Below are 17987 nucleotides of genomic sequence, written 5' to 3'. Positions count from 1 at the left end.
GGGGGGGGGGGGGGGGGGGGGGGGGGGGGGGGGGGGGGGGGGGGGGGGGGGGGGGGGGGGGGGGGGGGGGGGGGGGAGGGGGGGGGGGGGGGGGGGGGGGGGGGGGGGGGGTGGGGGGGGGGGGGGGGGGGGGGGGGGGGGGGGGGGGGGGGGGGGGGGGGAGGGGGGGGGGGGGGGGGGGGGGGGGAATTATTTTCTCTTTCATCATCACAGTTTAAAATCTTATCATGTTTCCTAAGTGTCATTCATCTGTTTTAACTACGGGTGCACATGTAATACATACTGCAATGTAACTGACTGCCGAGAGTGTGTGTGTGTAGTGTGTGTGTGTGTGTATGTGTAGACTGGGTTTCCCTTTATACGGGTTTGATGTTTATTGAAACGCTGTCGCACTGCAGGAATTAGGGCAAGGGGAAAAAAAAAAAAAACACACTCACACACAGAAAGAAAGGCACAGACAAACAACACACACAATTTTCTCTCTTATTACACACACAGAACTCTCCCAAAAGCTTTCACTCACTCACACACACACACACACACACACACGCAAATAGAGTTGGGTTTTGCAACGCAGGCAGCGTGTGTGTTTTTCATAATACACCTAAACATTTATAAATCTGATTTAAGACCATATTAGGTTTCAAAAGGCTTCCCTGAGCTGACATAGCAAGGGCCACTAATAAGAGCCATTCCCCAGCCTGTGACAGGGAAGGCTGCTGTAGGCCAGACCAGTTCTCTGAAGCCCAAAATGGAGTCCGTGGTCCAGCAGGGTGTTCTTGCAAGGGCTCCAGAGTAATGAATAAATACAATATCTCATATGCAGCAATGGGAGGTCACAAAAATGACTTTCCCTCCCAGCACATCAGAGGCAGTGAAGAAAAGCTGGCTTAAATCATGAGCAACAATAATTTCTGTCACATAGTTGTGTTTACATTCAAACATATGAAAGGAAACGAGAAAATCTGCGTACAAAAGCTTTAAAGGGTTTGAATGTGAATATTTTATCTAAACAATAGATCGGACGACAATATCACATACAATATTTTTGCGCATGAACTTCAGATATTTTCCAGTTTTGTTTTTTTTTTTATCACAAGTAGCACACAGCAGCTAAAGGTCCACTTCAGACTCATTCACACTACTAGAAAAAGGTCTGTGTGGTTCATTCTCACCACTGCCACCTCTCACCTCTCACCACCTGGTGTGTCCACCTCTTTTCCAGACACACCAAAAGCTTGTTTCCATAATAATGTGTTTATTAATCAAGTAATTACTTACTGGCATAAAATGAAAAGCAGAAAGGCAAAGTAGGCGACTAGCTGGTGAATACTGAAAAGCATTTAGCATAATTTTTTTTCTTCATGTGTTGGTGGAGCCCAAAAATGGGTTAAAAGGAGTCTTACTGTTGTTCCATGGATGTCTGCTGGAACAACACCACCACAGGCAACCACATGACCACAAAACTGTATAAATAAAGTAAATTGAAGGTAAGTATTTGTTTCCTGCAATGTATACTATATGCTTATGTGTGACACTATCAATTCGTGTTTAATAAAGTTTTTCCAATCTGTCAAAGCACATCAGAGGCCTAGGGGTTTGGGTGCCTCTGATTTGAGTGCAGCCAACATTTCTTGCTGAAATCAACTTTTGCTCTCTGTCAGTAAACGGATGCATTCAGAAATGAGTATAACATAAACAATCAAGACTCATCTGTTTGAACACTTCCATCTGCTTAGGTATAGCTCAGGTATAGCTCACTAAAGCACTGAGCCGAAAACGATGAACGTAGAAGGAAAATTTACGTTGTTGCTGAGTCTCATCCATCTTGCCAGTTCATTCAAGACACCAGATAAGTTTTTTGACAGCGAGCTGTTTCATCATCATCCAGACTGAATGCTGCTGGTTCTTGTCAAAGGCTTTCACAGTGTTTGCATTTGCCAGTTCCTTGGAAAGCAAGGCGCGGGCATTACTTGATAAGCCTTCTTGGATGTGTGAAAAACTCAATACAGCTTTGATTTATTATTTTGAACATAAAGAAGGAGCTGCACAGATTGAGAAACAAACTGTTTTTCTTGTTGATATGTAATTTTAGTTCACTTTTGAGTGAATTTGAGGCAGCATCCAGTCAGAAAATGTCTGTTCCCCCACCACGCTACTTCTATCCATCCTCTCCTCCCTGTCTTACCCTCCTCCTATCTCCCCTTACCTTCCATACAGTAAGAGAAGACCAGCCTAACGGACTGGTGAGTGTATGTTAGGTACACCCATTCAACTGTTCAACAGCCTGTTCAGCCAATCATATGGCAGTTCACTATACTCAAATGGCCTCCACACTCACCAGCACCTTGATGAATGTATGGCATGAAGAATTAAGGCAGCTCTGAAGGCAAAAGGAGGTCCACCCCAGTAACAGCAAGGTGTGCCTAATGAAGTGTTCAGTGAATGTATAGCTTACCCTTGGTTACAGTCAGTTTTCTATTTAAGTTCCATCCTCTTCCGCATCCATCTTAAATCTCTCTCCAATCACTGCTCTCTAATGTCACTCTGTCAGTCCCTCACAGCCAGCTTTAACCCAGTGTTCCCAGCCTTCCTCTCCACTTTTCTCTTTCTCAGTAATCTCCCTCTAGTCTCTCACTGTCTCAATCTTTCATGTCTTATCTTTCACTGTTTCACAGTTGACTAAACAGTTTTTCTTCACCTTCATCTGTTTTTCCTCTCCGCCCCTAATCTCTCCTCTTTTATCTCAATCTCTCACTCTTTTACACTTGGCTACAATTTTCCTACCCTTATTTTCTTTTTCTCTCTCTCTTTTTCTAATCTCTCATTCCTTATCTCCATCTTTCTTATGTTCACAGTGGAAACTTCTGCTCTTACCAAGGAGATTGCTTTGCAATTAAACAATTATTGAGTATACAGTTCCAGGTAGAGCACAATGGCAGAACCCTATCAAACATTATTACCTAAAAGCTGTGGAGTCTACACTGCTGCCATAAAAGGATACACACACAATGTGGCATGAAATTAAATGAAAATTTTGGATGGATAACACACTATTTGGCAGTGATATAATCAGAAAAAGCTGTGAAAAAAAGTACAGCACTGTTATGAGGTAAGAAAACCAGCATAATATTAACTAAACAATAAATGGTAATTCCCCGTTCATAAAATGTACATTTGTTCATTTTAACTAAATGATGCACTTCAAACACTTACAGAAAGGTGGAATTTCACAAAATAAAATGCACAAACCTACAATATTTTACATGAGTTAGTAAATTCAGTCTTAATGTCTTGGAAACAGCGAAGGTGTGCACATGCAACCTTAATATGATTTTTAAAAATCACAGCCAGTGAAAAAAGACGAGCTAGATTAGACTGAAAAGGTCTCCAAAATGAGAGCCACTTTAAGATAGGGAGAACCTCCAAAGACATGAGGCGGCCGTTGGTCTTGAACCTGGTTGTTAAAGCTTAGGTCTGCGGCCCACCCAGCAGTAAAGCTTAACTTTGCGTCAAAAGTTAAACTAACAGTCGGCAGTCAGAAAAGCACAAAAGCACTAACCGTTGTTTCCATTACAGGCAGAGGTAAGATGGGGGAAGGGGGGGTAAGAGAAGAATGCAAACAGCAGGTGTCCAAGGAATTAATACACCATTCAACAAAAACATGCACACACAGGCACAATCAGCCCCCGCCACATCTCACTCTGGACCACTGAGCAGTGAACCTTACAGTCCAGCTGTCTTAGGGTGGCATACTGGTTGACACATGCACATGCACAGTGTGTATGAGGTGGAGGTGGCAGCAGGACTGGTTAGCTTACAGGACAATTTTTATTGACTTGCTATTGAGAAAGAATACAACTTTTAGAAAGGACTTTTAAACAAATGAAAGATCAGTTGCCTCCCAAACGCTTGATGGGATGAGGATAAAACTGCCACTGTAAACTCTGAAAGATTATCAGAGTTCATGAGCTTAAAGTTTTGACATGTCAGGTTGCTGGCTAGTCAGTTGTCCTTCTTTCTCACCTTGACCCTGTATCTCAGTCTGTCTGGTTTTTGTTTTCTTGAACTTTGTCCCTCTTTTTCCCCCTCTATCTGTAACAATAGAGAATAAAGATAAAGCAGCAAAGTTTCCTCTCTCTGTTTTATCAGTCTCGGACACTGCGACATTTCCTCTTTCCACTTTTTCTCTCCCTCCATCAAGCACTGCATGTTTATTGTGCTTACCATAGCCATCTTTCTCTTCCTCCATTCTTTCACTCACTTTCATCCTTGTTGACCTCTGTCCCACACCTCATTTCCTAAAGCATTCGCTTCCTGTGCTAATCTCGTGTATTTTCCAAAAGCTCTTGTGCCGCTTCACTTTTTCACTCCTTCATTTTTGCTCTCCATCCTTCTCGCTCTTAGATAGATATGCTCAATTTCATTCTCTAAATCTACCACTTACACAAGGAATCCTAATTGCCTCTTCTTCCTTTCCTCTAAGCTCTGTGCTCACCACACTCAGGCCAGGTGTTCATGCTGCTTTGAAATTGGCTCTGGTATAGCTGAAATCCATCCACTTCAAAAGTTTAGATATTACATTTAGCCAATGCAAACTAGGGCAGCTTTAAGCACTCTCTTCTGCTCTCACTTTTAAGGAGTACATCTATGTAGCAAGTGGAACACACACTGAATAAAGGGGGAAGATTAAGTCGCCTGTGTAGCAGTTTTGACTGTGAAAACAGTATTGGAAAATGAATTCAATGGTAATGTATGAGAAAAAAGTTTAGATGTCACAAACACAATTAGACCAAAGTAAGGCAAAACTCTGTTAGTGTACTAGCAATGAAATGTATAACAAACAAATATATAGACTGTTGCATATGCCAGGAAGGACAGTCAAGAGTATATATAACTAACAAGAGTGAGACACAGAATTAGTCCAACAATTATTCAAGGGGGTTACAGGCTTGGTTAGCAATAACATGATCACATAATGTCTAAAATGATAAACTACAAATCGACTATCACGGAGCAGCTTACAAATAATGGTCCAGATCTTCAGCATGTCTGACTAAATGATGGATGTTAACGTGCTGTTTAACTGTCTCACTTATGCAACCAGCTCACTATGAGGAATTTCTCTTTACAGGCTGAAACCTGGACCAAGTGAAGTGCAGGACTCCATTACACCATCTCAATTACTGTGTAAACGATTCTGATATGTGACTTAAAGGTATAGTCTTGACAAGCTTTCAGAAGAATGACTTGATCAATGCTGGCCTCCACTTGGAGTCTATGTATTGCCTATAACAGTTTGCAAGAGCAGTGTTTTGGAAAACTTGGGGAGTTTGTGGAACATTTGGTCTCCTGTGCAACCATTTACTGCTGTTTTGAATCTCTATCATAGTGATGATAATAGGTAGTGAACACTCTCCTGTTACAGAGCTGCTTTCTGGGATATACAACAATCATCACTCAGAGGTTTCTGGGCATTCACATCATATACACAAAAAAAAAAAAGTAACAAGTGAGTGCAAACACAAGCTACAGTGTAGCTTTGAGGATGCCAAGATCAGGTTCTTTTTACAATTACACAAGGCAGGTTATCTAAAGGCTATGTTTTTGGGCAAACACAGAGAAATAAAAGGATTCATGGTTGTTTTACAGCAGTCAGCAAAAACACTGAAGTCTAATTTATCTTCTTAAAATGTTTGAAAATGTAAAAATGAAAAAATAATACCACAGTAGGTGCCTCAACCTTTATAACTTCATTTTCTTGACTTTCTAAAATTCTGGCGCTGCTCCAGAAAACATGTAAAACAAAAAAGCTTGTGATCTAATGCCTGTACTGGATGTCTTTAAGTGTATCCCATTCCTTCACTCCATATGTCGTTACATAATTTTCCCCATCTACAGCGTTTCTCATTCCTTCTGCCTGTATCATTAGATTTGTGTATCTACATGCAACGCACATCTTTGTGTATTTGTTAAATTTGCAGCTACCGCCTTTGCAGCAATTGTTTGTCATTTGGTTGGGCAAGAAAACAAGAGTTTGTCTGCTTAATTGGTTTCCCGCAGCTAGAGCAAGACGCCACTATTAGTGTGTTGGCTGTGCACGCTTCTCAGAAACATTCTGATAGTTAACATTTTTAAGTTGCGCCCACTCACCCTTATTGGGAAATCTTCCTCTGTACAAATAAATAATCTATGGGCTTGTTTTAGACTTTTGCAATCTGCTGAATTCTAAGGATGCCATCTGAAACTAAATAAATGCAAGGAGAGCACCAGAAAAGAGAGCAAAGGTAAGTAGAAAGGAACAAACAGGGGCAGAGACACTGGAGATAAAAGAGCCATTAGTCAGTTAAATATTTTCCTTTACTGCAGACTGAAGGACACTCACTTTCACTCCATAAAGGGGAATCCTGTCTTAGTGATGCACAATACATCTCCCTCCCATCTAATCTGTGCTTTAGTTTTTTGGGGGTTTTTTGAACGCTGCCTCAGTCTGATTCGGCTTTATTCATTGGATTTGTTTTCCCCTCGTCACTCCCTCATCTTTGAGCTTTAAAGCCATCTTCATCTATTACACCACATTTCTCTCCTGTTCATGTCTCAGTCTTAAATTGTTTGTTATGCAGCTTTCACATTTAATATCCCAGACTGATTAGATTTTGTTGAAATCCGAGAGAGTAATACATCTCCTCGCTGTGTTCCATCATCAATTGGTTTGTTTTCTGTCGGTCCCAATTTATTTCTCCTTCCCTCATAGTCTCTACTCAAAGTTAATGCTGATCCACCTCAAGAAATTCATAGTTTTGTGTCGCTGTTAACCACACAAGCTTGACCACATTAGGGAGACGCCTGAAAGCATCCCTTTCTTTCAGAGTCACAAGCCAAAGGGGCTGTAAACCAGCCCTGTATTTGGTTAGCTCTTTTCTTTGCAGGACTTTATAGGGCTGCATTGCTTTGTCTAGATTTACTACTGCTGTACTGTAAGTGAATGGGCTGGGGTGTGGGTGGAGGGGGGTAATTTGGCTGCTGAGAGGCCACTTGACAAGAACAAGACCTGCTGCTTCCTCAACAGGGGCCAAGCCAGAAAAAAAATGAGAATGAGAGAACAAGAGGACAAGAGAATGAGATTAGGATGAATGAGAGATTGAAAGAGGATGTGAATGACAGAGACACAGAAACACACTGATGCACACATGCACCGTGCACTGACCCATTTCTCCATGAGCTTCCAGCCTGACATAAATAGTCTCTAGCAGAACAGCGGCCCGCAAACTGAACGTTGTGGTGCAAGTTGCACTCTTACACTGCATGCACTGCCACATGTCCACAAAAAAATACATTAAAAAATGTATATACACAGGTGTAGTGAAGGAGTACACACAGAAACCCACACTGAGAAAATCAAGTCCCTGCAGAAGGGATATAATCCGTTGCTTTGGTGACAGTAGCCTAACAAAACAGTGGCATAGCTTGTTAACATCAAACAACTCCAAACTCACAGCATACACACTCGCACACACAAATCTATACTGGCGTTATAGTATGACACACACATCTGAAGCCCTCCAAGCTGAGGGCTTCTGTTTCAGCAGAAAGTCACAGGAGGTCATTCGTGACTCTGGGTTGTTTCTATGTGACACAAATTCTCTCTCTCTCATTATATGTCAAAGTTTCCATCTAACTAGTTTCATGTTATTTCTGGTGAATGCATGAGAGTGAACTGCATGAGCTTGTGCCTGCCTAATGATTAGTGTGCACTGTATGTGTGGGACCTCAAGCTAAATTCTTATGTGCTTCTTGTATATGCATTTCATGTCGATTATCTACCTTTTCATGTGTGGTCTCTTGTACTGTGTTTGTGAGGATCTGTTTTGGGACTTTTACACCAAGGATATTTTTGCTGGGTTTTTTGTTTTGTTTTGTTTTTTTCAGTATCCATCAAATCAGGACTCTTATTTGTAATTATATTACTATAAACCACAAGTTAATTACTGAGGTTACGTAAGACATCAGTACTGCGAAAAAGGAAAAAAAAAAAAAAACTACAAACTGTCAGTTAATCATACAGGTGTTAAAACAACCCCCAGGTTTAAAAAAAAACTTACTTTCAAGTGGAAATGAAAGCAAACTGTGACATAAACACCCACGCTGTTCACATCCATCACAGTTAACACACCTTCTTTTCTGGTCCAGCTTAGTAAAGGGGGACTTTCAGGCATGCTCTCTTCCAGTTTATATTGCAAATGAAATGTGTTAGTTAAAGCTGGTTTGTCCAGGGGTGGGCTTTTAATTTTCCCAAGGGGCCACATGGGGAAACTGGGACTGTTGTGGAGGGCTGCGCTAATAAGCTGAACTCAGTTCTCTCTCAAATCTCTTTCTAAGCTTATTCGTGCTGCCCTATGTGACCCTTTGTCATATTTCGTGGCAACAATGTTCCTAAATCTCAGTAATTACTTTGGCACAATTAGATACAATATTTAATGTGATGAGTAGAAAAGACAGATACACAGTGCACACTTCAACAGTCAGGCTCTAGGATTAACTTTGTATTCAAAACTGGGTTTGTTGGTACCATTGAATAAGGCTAGAGTGAGAGCCTATATATCACGAGTCCTTACAAGTACAGTACCCTCCAGTGTGTGCACCCCTTTGTGTTGTGTTTGTACAATACGTCTGAATATGTGTGTATGTTTTAATTTAGCATCCGGCTTGATCCATTTCCCAGAAGGGCAGTGCCCACTATCAGTGCCAGTTGGCTGCCTCTTTGGCAGGCGCAAAGTCATTATATAGAAAGGTCATGTGCCCGCATGCTGGAGAAACTTGAGGAAAAGAATCACCCACTGACCTAGAAATGGAGCCTAAATTTTGGTTAGCCTCACTTGTGCCATTTGGCATACCATAACTGAATCAAACATAGTTAGAAGGGCACAAAGTGGTTACCACAAGATGGCCATGGATGATAGGCGTGACATTAAGAGGCTGTTGGAGAACAGCAAGCTCACTGTGGTTTTTACTTCTGAGTTTAGCCCTGTCTGCTATTGCAATAACACTCGGCTGCTCTTCAGACAAATTACATCATCATCATACCCACGATAACAGTAAAGAGCGGTCTTCACTGAACGATGGCTTTAGTTCAGCAGTTACCAAAGCCTGTGTTCATTCATGTGCAGAAAATATTGCACAAACAACATAATTAGTTCCCTGGTTCCCATAAAAGGAACCAGTACAACTTGAGATTCATGGGACTCATCAAAACAGTTGGAATACATTTTGGACTTAACATTATCAGACTCCTCGGGTGGGGCTAGCAGCTGTATACAACACACTGTTATTTGCAGTGATGTCAGATAAATATTCAAGACACAGCCTGAAGTAGCTGGGAAGTCTACACCACAGTACTTTAGTCTTTGCAGATTGATCCAATCAAATTATTCTAAATTTAGGGAACTAGGACTATGTCAGCACAAATTAGGTGGTCCGCTCCATGCACAGGATAGAACAGAAGTATTCAGAGATCTCGCACACACACACACACACACACACACACAAAATTCCAGTCCCACCATGAAATGCTGTTTCATAGCCGAGGGTGTGGTGGTTAGAGCGTCCACTGGCCAATCAACACTAAGCTCTGATAAGAGCCAGAAGCAGGGGCTAAAGCGTGTGTGTCCATTCTACACACACACACATGATTGCATGCACACACATACACAGCAGCAGCAGCGGGGATCCTACTGTTGTGAGCTCTGTGGTACAGTAGGTTGGCACATTGAGGGGAAATGGGGGTTGTGAAAACTCTATTGGAGAGATGCTGCTGGCAAACTGATGGTGTGTGTGTCCGGGGGGGGCGGATCAGAAAGAAAGTGGTGGAACTAAGGAGGAAGAGAAGGAAAAGTACAGAAGAAAAGAAGCTGGGCAGAAAGAGCAAGAGATGTTGGAAAAAACAAAGGTGAGATAAAGATAAAAAGATCGGAGGAGGAGGGAAATTAAAAGGCAGAATGGGGAAAACGCTAGATGAGAAGAAAGAAAGCATTGAAGGTGTTGCCTGTAAAAATCTTGCCAAAATTTACTTAAAGTGGTGTTAGCGAGGGAACAGAAGAACAGGCTGTTAAACTCAGATTCAGCTTGTGTGAAGCTGGCTGAGGAAACTTGCCACTTCCAGCGGTGAAGCCAGTCAACTATAAACACAGAGCATATATGAAGATGCAATCATGCACACGTGCACATTCTGACAGATCGAAAACATGCAAAGCTTGCACACTCACTTGCAGACAAAAACCAAACTGCAGCTCAGCTCCCTCTGGAGTTTACAGCATTCGCTTCTCCCACATTTCACAGCAGTTGAGGCAACAGTTTGGAATTTGCAGCTCAAAAAAATCAACACACCAGAGTGCATTTTTGTATATGTGTCTACGCAGTCCCTGTAGGGCAGGTGTGAACTGAACCCGAGAGAGAAAAGCTGTTCTTATGTTTCAATTCGCTTTACCCCAGCCTCGTTAAGCCTGTTAAGCCACCCCAAAAACCCTCCACTCAAATTAGATGCAAATGAGGCCTCAAGTGGCTTCCCAAGTAGAACATTACGGAATTGACTGGCCTGAGGTAATCTTTGAGGCTGGCAGTATGTGAGTGTGTGTGTGTGTGTGTGTGTGTGTATGTGTGTGTGTTAAGTGAACAGTTGGGGCCACCGCAGTTTTTCTCTCGTTAACCTTTCCAAATGTTTACAATAGTGAGGAAAACTTGGCTTTTAAATAGATGGATTCTGTGGTTATGACAGGTGGACTGTGACTCTTGCTTACTCACTTTCACGTGTTGCAGAAAGAAACAAGAGTCAAACTTTTGCAGTATGTGTAATAAAAGGGCTAAGTGGGGGCAAATTGTTAAGGTTAAAGGGCCATTATAGTGGTTTTCATGCTTTACAGTGCATCTTGACTGATTATCTTTGCTTTTGGCAGCCATGGTTCCGTAGGAAATGTGTCAGTATATCATAAATTCCTGCATTTTCTCTTAATTCCCTATGTGACATACTTCTACTTCACTCAATAGTGAATTTCTACATGTGGTTTCATAAACCTCCACACAGTCTGTCAGAATTAGTTTGATTTAATACGTGTCTTCAGAGGGTGCGGCAACGTAGCAGTTGAAAAATATTTTCCTGTAAAGATAAGGTGAAAGTCTTAAATGCTACATGTTTTGTGGTCTCGATGCATGTTCTAGCAACCACTGAAATGTTCTGCAAATTGGTGAGGCAGGAAATGATATTTTTAATATTTCAGCAAGAGACACAAGCAAACTTACAAATCACAGCAGAAAAGAATGGAGGACTTTAATGACATTTTCACATACTTAAAGCAATTTTGTAACTTTAAGAACATTGGTATTACCAAGTTAACATTAAACGGATTACTACTAGGACTGTCGTCCTAGTAGTAATCTGCCATGGCTAACTGAAATCCCACCTACTTTTCAACCAATTAAGTGGTGGAAAGAAATAAAGACTGAAGTCCTCGGCTGACCTGGAGACTACAGTCTCTAAAATAGGATATTGACAGTGCCCGTAATGGCCATAGTAACTGCGACAAGATCAAAGGGGATGCAGTTATAAAGCTGTATTCTACACTGGGGGCAGATGGGAGTTGATTTAAATGTATAGGGTCCATTTCATTTTAAAAATGATAGTTAGCGTTTCTTTTAATCATGAACAATTCATAACCTTAGCCATGTCTGTATTATTGTAACAATGATGGCAGTGGTTCTTTTTTTTTTTTTTCTTAGCCTAAATCCCAACCTTTCCCTAAAATTTAACTTTTATGCCTAAAACCATAATGAAAATTTTCTGTGCTCCCATGGGTCTGGTATGGACAAAAAACCTGAACCGTTATTCAGGTTGGTGTGCACATTTCTTTCCAGTATAAAAATATGACTGTATGAAACACAAGGGTCACAAAGATTGGTGGAGTTTATGTAGAGCTTCTTTCTTTTCACTATGAATTCTAATCTTAAGGGGCACCTAATTAGGGCCTGTAGGGCTGATATATTGTCGATGTTTGCTATTTGCTGATTTATCAATATTAGAAAATTAGAAGAGTAACGAAGAGACGGGAGAAACACCTTTCAATCCTGTTTTGTGTTGATGTTGCATAGTTTGTCCTTAGGGCACATGTTGGCAGCAATTTTTTTTTGGAACGCCACAAACACCGAAACCAGACCACATCTAATCCAAGACTTGTTGTGACAATAAAACAAGATTATTTTCAAACTGTATTGTCATATCATCTTGGTATGGACTCATAAATAACTACACATAATCTACACAGATGTTAGAGAAATCTGTTTGTGCTTAGTGTGTCTGAAAAGAAAAAAAAAAAAAAAAAAATCGACTGATATTTCCAAATATCGGCGTTGATATCGATCTTAAAAATCATGTATCAGCCGGGCTCTACACCTTGTGCAACCTTTCAGATGCATCTTTTAACAGTTACTGTGTGACCATTTGAACATTACTAGTGGATTGTTCTGTTAAATGCACATGAAATAATACACTGCCTCACTGTTTCACAGGGTCTAACCAGTTATTATGGCACTGCAACGCTGCATTGCCTTTTAACATCAAGAACATCCTTTGGCTGAGGTTCATTACATTTAAATGTATGTATTTGTGTATTTGTTCAGTTCAGTGTCTAAGTTTGTTGCCAGTTTTTGCCACCATGAAAAAGGCTCTTATACCCCAACATTACCACTGTCATAACAAGTAACAAATTGACCTTTAGCATTACATCACTTACAAGAAGTTATAATGATGACTCTGTTAGTATACCACAGAAAAAGCAAGTTAAGAAACATTGGCAAAAAATATCTATACTCATATTGATTCTGCTTAAGAATATCTGACAATATAAATTGGCACCTTAGGCCTGTGCAATCTCCAAATGTGTCAGTGTGGAAGTTTTCAACACTTAAGAAACTTTATGAAATGTACAATTTTTACCCAGAAGTTAGCAAACTTTTTTTCTTACAAGAATCTGTTGTCCACATGAACTTTATCCAAACTGTCAAACTGAAATCCCTGCTTAGGGCAATAATGCTCATCTCTCTTAAAACAAAGTATCTGCTGTAACCTTTAGAACTAGAATCTCATCCATTTTAATGTTTCCCAACTTAGACTCCCTAAAATATATCTGCAGAGGGAGAACAAGATGAAGGTAGAAAAGAGGGAGGCAAAAAGCAACTCTTGGCCGAAGTCACATCTGAAACACTGACCTGGATAAATCAGAGAAACATAAACAGAGTTTCTGGAATGAAAAAGGGAGGGAGGGGGCGCTGCTACCCCAAATATTCCACCCTCGGGACCCCGGCGAGACGCAGAGGACCCCTTTATCCCACCTCCCCATCACAACCTGCTCTAATTATTTATTTTCATAGGGTGTAAATGTCTTCAGGGGATTGCTGTGCAAAAGCCAACAGGTCCTAGGAGGTCACAACAGCCCTATGGGATGGAAGAAGTATGGGGGTTCATTGTTCACACTCATACATACACACACAAGAAAAGCAATCACACTAGCCATCGCAGACATGCAGGCACACAAACATATAAAACAAGTCAACACAAGTAAAAATGCAAGCACACATGCTAATCATATGTTCATATCCACCAGTACCCCCCACATCCACACACACACACACATACACACACACACACACACATATTCACAAACATGACCTCCCACTTTCCTCAGAAGCCTACTGATTGTGTTTGTTGTCTCAGGTTAGGTCTGTTGTTGATCCCCTGCAGGGTTTTTGGCTGCTTCGTTGTCATGCATAATCACTTCCATCCCTTAAGAGCAAAGGTGTGTGTTTGTGAGTGCATGTGTGTGGCTGCGCTGATGTATACGTGTCAAGATCAGGCTGGAGGTGGCAGCAGCGTCTATCAGAGGTCTGTCTCTGCCTAAGGAATGAATATGATTTTAAACTGTCACCCAGGCTATAAAAAAAGTAATTCTTTAAGAGAAAATCATCGCTTTGAATTCTAGACAAATTACTGAGGCTCTAGCACAGTTTTTAGAAAAACTCAAAACTTTGGAAAGTCTTACACAAAGAATTTAAGGGGATCTTCTCACATTTGTTTTTTGACCTGTCTAAATACATAAAAGCTTTCTGAAAAGATGCTTTGTAACTGTTTTCTTAACCATCTCCATTCAGCAGGGTCACAGGTGAGTTTAGGGCAGTTTTCTGCATGCCATCTATTAAGTTAGTCAATCTGGCTACAGCATTTTAAACTAAATGTATTTTAACTTTTCACAGTATGACATAAACTTTTAGTAAGACACTAATAGAAACTGTAATAATAATGATTTCCTCATCAGTTTTAAAGGCCCCATAGAGCCAGCCATTCTCTTAAAGTCACTTCATCCACTTTTGTATAAAAATTCAGTCCCTGCTTTATGTGGCCTGAGTAAAAATCGTGGCAAATAGATAGATTTACAAACAGGACGGGGGTTATAAGGTTAAATAAAAACATGAATAAATAAATGCATTTTCCTCAAAAACTAAATGGGATGTTGATGCACATGGATGCAATTACAGTAGCCTGCTGTATGAAATCAGTCACGTTACGTGCAAGTGATGAAGGCTTTGATAAGTTTTCATCGAGATGTTTCACAAATGAGTTTAGACTTAGTTTGACGTGTCCAATCAGTGGAAATATTTTTGTTCGTTTTTAACAATCTCTTCATGAAATATTCTACAAAAATATGCAGTTTACCTACAAAGCATGTTAAGTTCTATGATGAACTTGTGGGAAAATTGCGCAATTACAGTCATGTTGAAACGTAATGCAACTGCTCTTACAGGCGCTCGGCGTTCCTCGGTATTCCTTTAGGCACAGTCTTCAATCCCAGACCCTGGCAGTCCACATGAGATCCGGAGCAGCTACACTTGTGTGGGCATCCATTCACCGATGTAGCCCACACCAGCAGAGCGAAAGCCAGAGCCCAAACCCGGCAGAGCGCGGCGCGCTTCTCCGGCGCGGTCGGAGGCATGATAGCAATCCACTGAAATTACTTCCAACAGACGTTAATTGAAAATCCGCGGGGGGTGAAGTAGACACTGTGAAAGTGGGGATCCTGCTAAAGTTGAAAACAGGCCGTTTGTCTTTGACTGAATTTTAAAAAATGGAAGCCGAAATCAAATTAAGTTCGCTGTTGCGCGAATTCACAAAACTTTCTTTCTAGAGACTCGATTAATATGAGTCTACTTAAAACATCCCTTTGCCAGTGACGAAAATTAAGACAATGAAGACGTAGATATGACACTAGGAAAAAAAAAAATAAAACATCTATTCGTGCGTCACTCAGCTCAATGCGTAAAAGTTTTCCCAAATGTTCCCCATTCACAAACTCTCCGAGAACTTATGAGCCTAGCTTCTGAACCCTCCAAGGTGAGAATGTTCAGCTGGGGTGTAACCTCCTTCCAGGGAACATCCCTCCGCTGCTACGGAGTAAAAAAAAAAAAGTTAGAGTAGTAAAGGAGTTGTAAGCATAAAAAAGTTGAAAGCGCAGTGGCGCAACACAGACTGGTACGCCTGGCGATTGTGAGAGTGAGAGAGGCAGACCGATTTGTATTTAGGTTTCCCCCAAAATCCTCGCTCGCTCGCTCTCCCTCCCTCTCTCTGGCTCGCTCTCTCTTTCTGTTGATGTCACAAGAGTGTCAGAGGGCTCTACAAACTTTCATTCGCTCCTTATCTTCTTCAGCAAAAGTCTGTAAGCTAAAGTTGACCAAAACTCTCTGTCCTCGGCAGCAGTGTGCTCATTTATAGCTAATTCTTCAGCCACGCTTCCTTATTTATTATATATATATATATATATATATCAACTTAATGAACGTGCATTCATGTTTTGGTTCCAAGGCACGTCTTATTTGAACCATCTTTCTCGTGCATCATCCCGAGGGAGTCTGTGTGTGTCAGCTTCACTGATAGATGCTTTAAGTAGCAGCAGATGACACAAATGCCGGGTGATAGATCCGTCACAGACGATCAAACGTCTCTAAACTAAACTTATCTACTATGGTGTTTGGAAGACCCAAAGAGTGCACAAAAACTGGAAACAGAAAACTTTGCATAAGCACTTTAGATGGCAGGTAATACACAGGTAATACTCAAATATTTATAAACATGGATTTGGGTTGAGGTCAACCTTCTGCATTATTAGTGGTCATAAGCAAAAGTTAAAGCTCATGCTATTCTTCATCACTACACTGACTTCCACGGAGTTCTTGGTGCAGACAACAGCGCTGAGGTGAAAAGTTTTTAGAACAGATCCAGTGAGGAGAGTTGCAGAGTGATGCAGTAGTGCTGCTGCCCTCTATTGGTAGAAGGAAATAAAGAAATATAAGTGGGGAATCATCAATTTGCAGTTATAAAATAATTTCGCTTCTAATTGAATCACTGTTGCTTAAATTAATCCAGTACATTTGGAGAAATTTCCTGTAAATGTCAAAAATCTGACAGGCTTTTCCTCAGCAGTGTCTCAGTCTTTAATTAACAGTGGGGAGTTCATAAATATTGTAATGCTTAGGACGAAAACTGAGCAATTCAATATTTCATTCTAAGACTCGGTCTAATTAAAACATCAGTTTTCCTGCCAGTGGGAGCAAAGGGAGACTCGTCACTAGTTTCATATTTGATTAATTCTTTCATAAACAAATTTACTGTGATGGTTAAAAAAAAATCCCAAAGCTTTTAGAAATCTATTCCATATTTAATTTAAAATTTCATAGTTTGTATTTTGGTGTTTGTTCAGTTTCAGAAACAGACTGATTCATGGTTAGCTATTCCTTTATCAGTGCCTTGCTAAAACTCACATTTATGGGACTGACTGATATTGAACCTTCTCTCATTGTATTAACACTTTATTATGCAATATTAATACCCGTATCTGGGGTGTAGGTGCAGGATTATGATGTCAAGAAAGAGAAGCAGCTTTGAAAATGAGCTTTACGTCAGCAGAGCAGAGGAGCTTTCTCTGTGCAGCAACTAATTTGAGCATTTCCTCTGGCACACAGTGAAACTGAATCCCTGCAGAGTTTCCTGGGCCTGCCCTGGGGTTTCCAAAAAGGCACAGGAGTGATCATCGTGTTAAAGTAAGTAAGCCTAGCCTCTCTGCAGAGACAACCCAGCAGAACCAGTAGCCGGCCCAATCAAAATACATCCCAGAATTTGAAAGTATCACAATGGCTCTTGGCCCTAAAGAAAGAGTGAGGAAAAAAAAACAAAAAAAACAGAAAGGGTATCAACACTCATTTAACTACAGAACTATTCCCTTCATGTGCATCCCCATAAAATGTACATCCCATTACCTTTTTGATAATAAACCACACACACACACACTCCCATCAGTATAAAATGAGGATGGCAAACCAAAGGAAAGCTTAAAGGGTGAGCCGGCAGAACAAAAACATTTGGGAACTATAAATACTCAATTCTAGTTCCAATAAGTCATTAGTTCAGTAAAGCAATTTCCAGTCATCAATACTGCTGAAAGATGTTGGAGCTGCAGGGCTAACAGACCCCAGGCATGATAAATTTGCACAATCCTGAAACTGATATCAATCTTGCAACAATTGGGTTTGCGTTTCAACAACACACCACTTTGCTTTCAGCTTGGATGGGGGGCTGAGATGTTGGAGTTTTGTAGTTATATTAAAACTACTAGCATTTTTTAGCAGCCTGTGCTCTACACAAGCAATTCTTAAAACCTTTCGCTTGAATTGAATCATTATTGCTGAGTACTAGCATCTAGAAGCATCTTGCATACTTTTTGGCAATGTTATCAATAAAGCACCTTTCAGACATGGTATTAGTAACAATGCTGACTTCATGAATAATTTAACATTCTGTCTTCCTGATTGTGATCAGATATCAGTGTCAGTATGCCCTGATGAAAGCTGTCTCAATTCCTTAAATGTACGTGAAGGACAGGAGAGGGGAGGTTTTC

The 17987-nt window shown here is 40.8% G+C and overlaps 1 protein-coding gene across 1 annotated transcript in view; it reads right to left on the bottom strand.

The window, feature by feature from the left end:
* Nucleotides 1–15560, bottom strand: part of slit3 (slit homolog 3 (Drosophila)) — a 247366-nt gene extending 231806 nt beyond the window's left edge. The window contains exon 1 of the mRNA XM_030739309.1: nt 14842–15560. Coding sequence (XP_030595169.1) covers nt 14842–15032 — 191 coding nt within the window. The 5' untranslated portion in view covers nt 15033–15560. The remainder of the gene's footprint in view (nt 1–14841) is intronic.
* Between the last annotated feature and the right edge of the window lie 2427 nt (nt 15561–17987).

This window comes from Archocentrus centrarchus, chromosome 10 (assembly GCF_007364275.1).
Source record: "Archocentrus centrarchus isolate MPI-CPG fArcCen1 chromosome 10, fArcCen1, whole genome shotgun sequence".
Lineage (NCBI taxonomy): Eukaryota > Metazoa > Chordata > Actinopteri > Cichliformes > Cichlidae > Archocentrus > Archocentrus centrarchus.
Note: the sequence above shows the minus strand (reverse complement) of the source record. Positions and strands in the feature narration are given on the sequence as shown.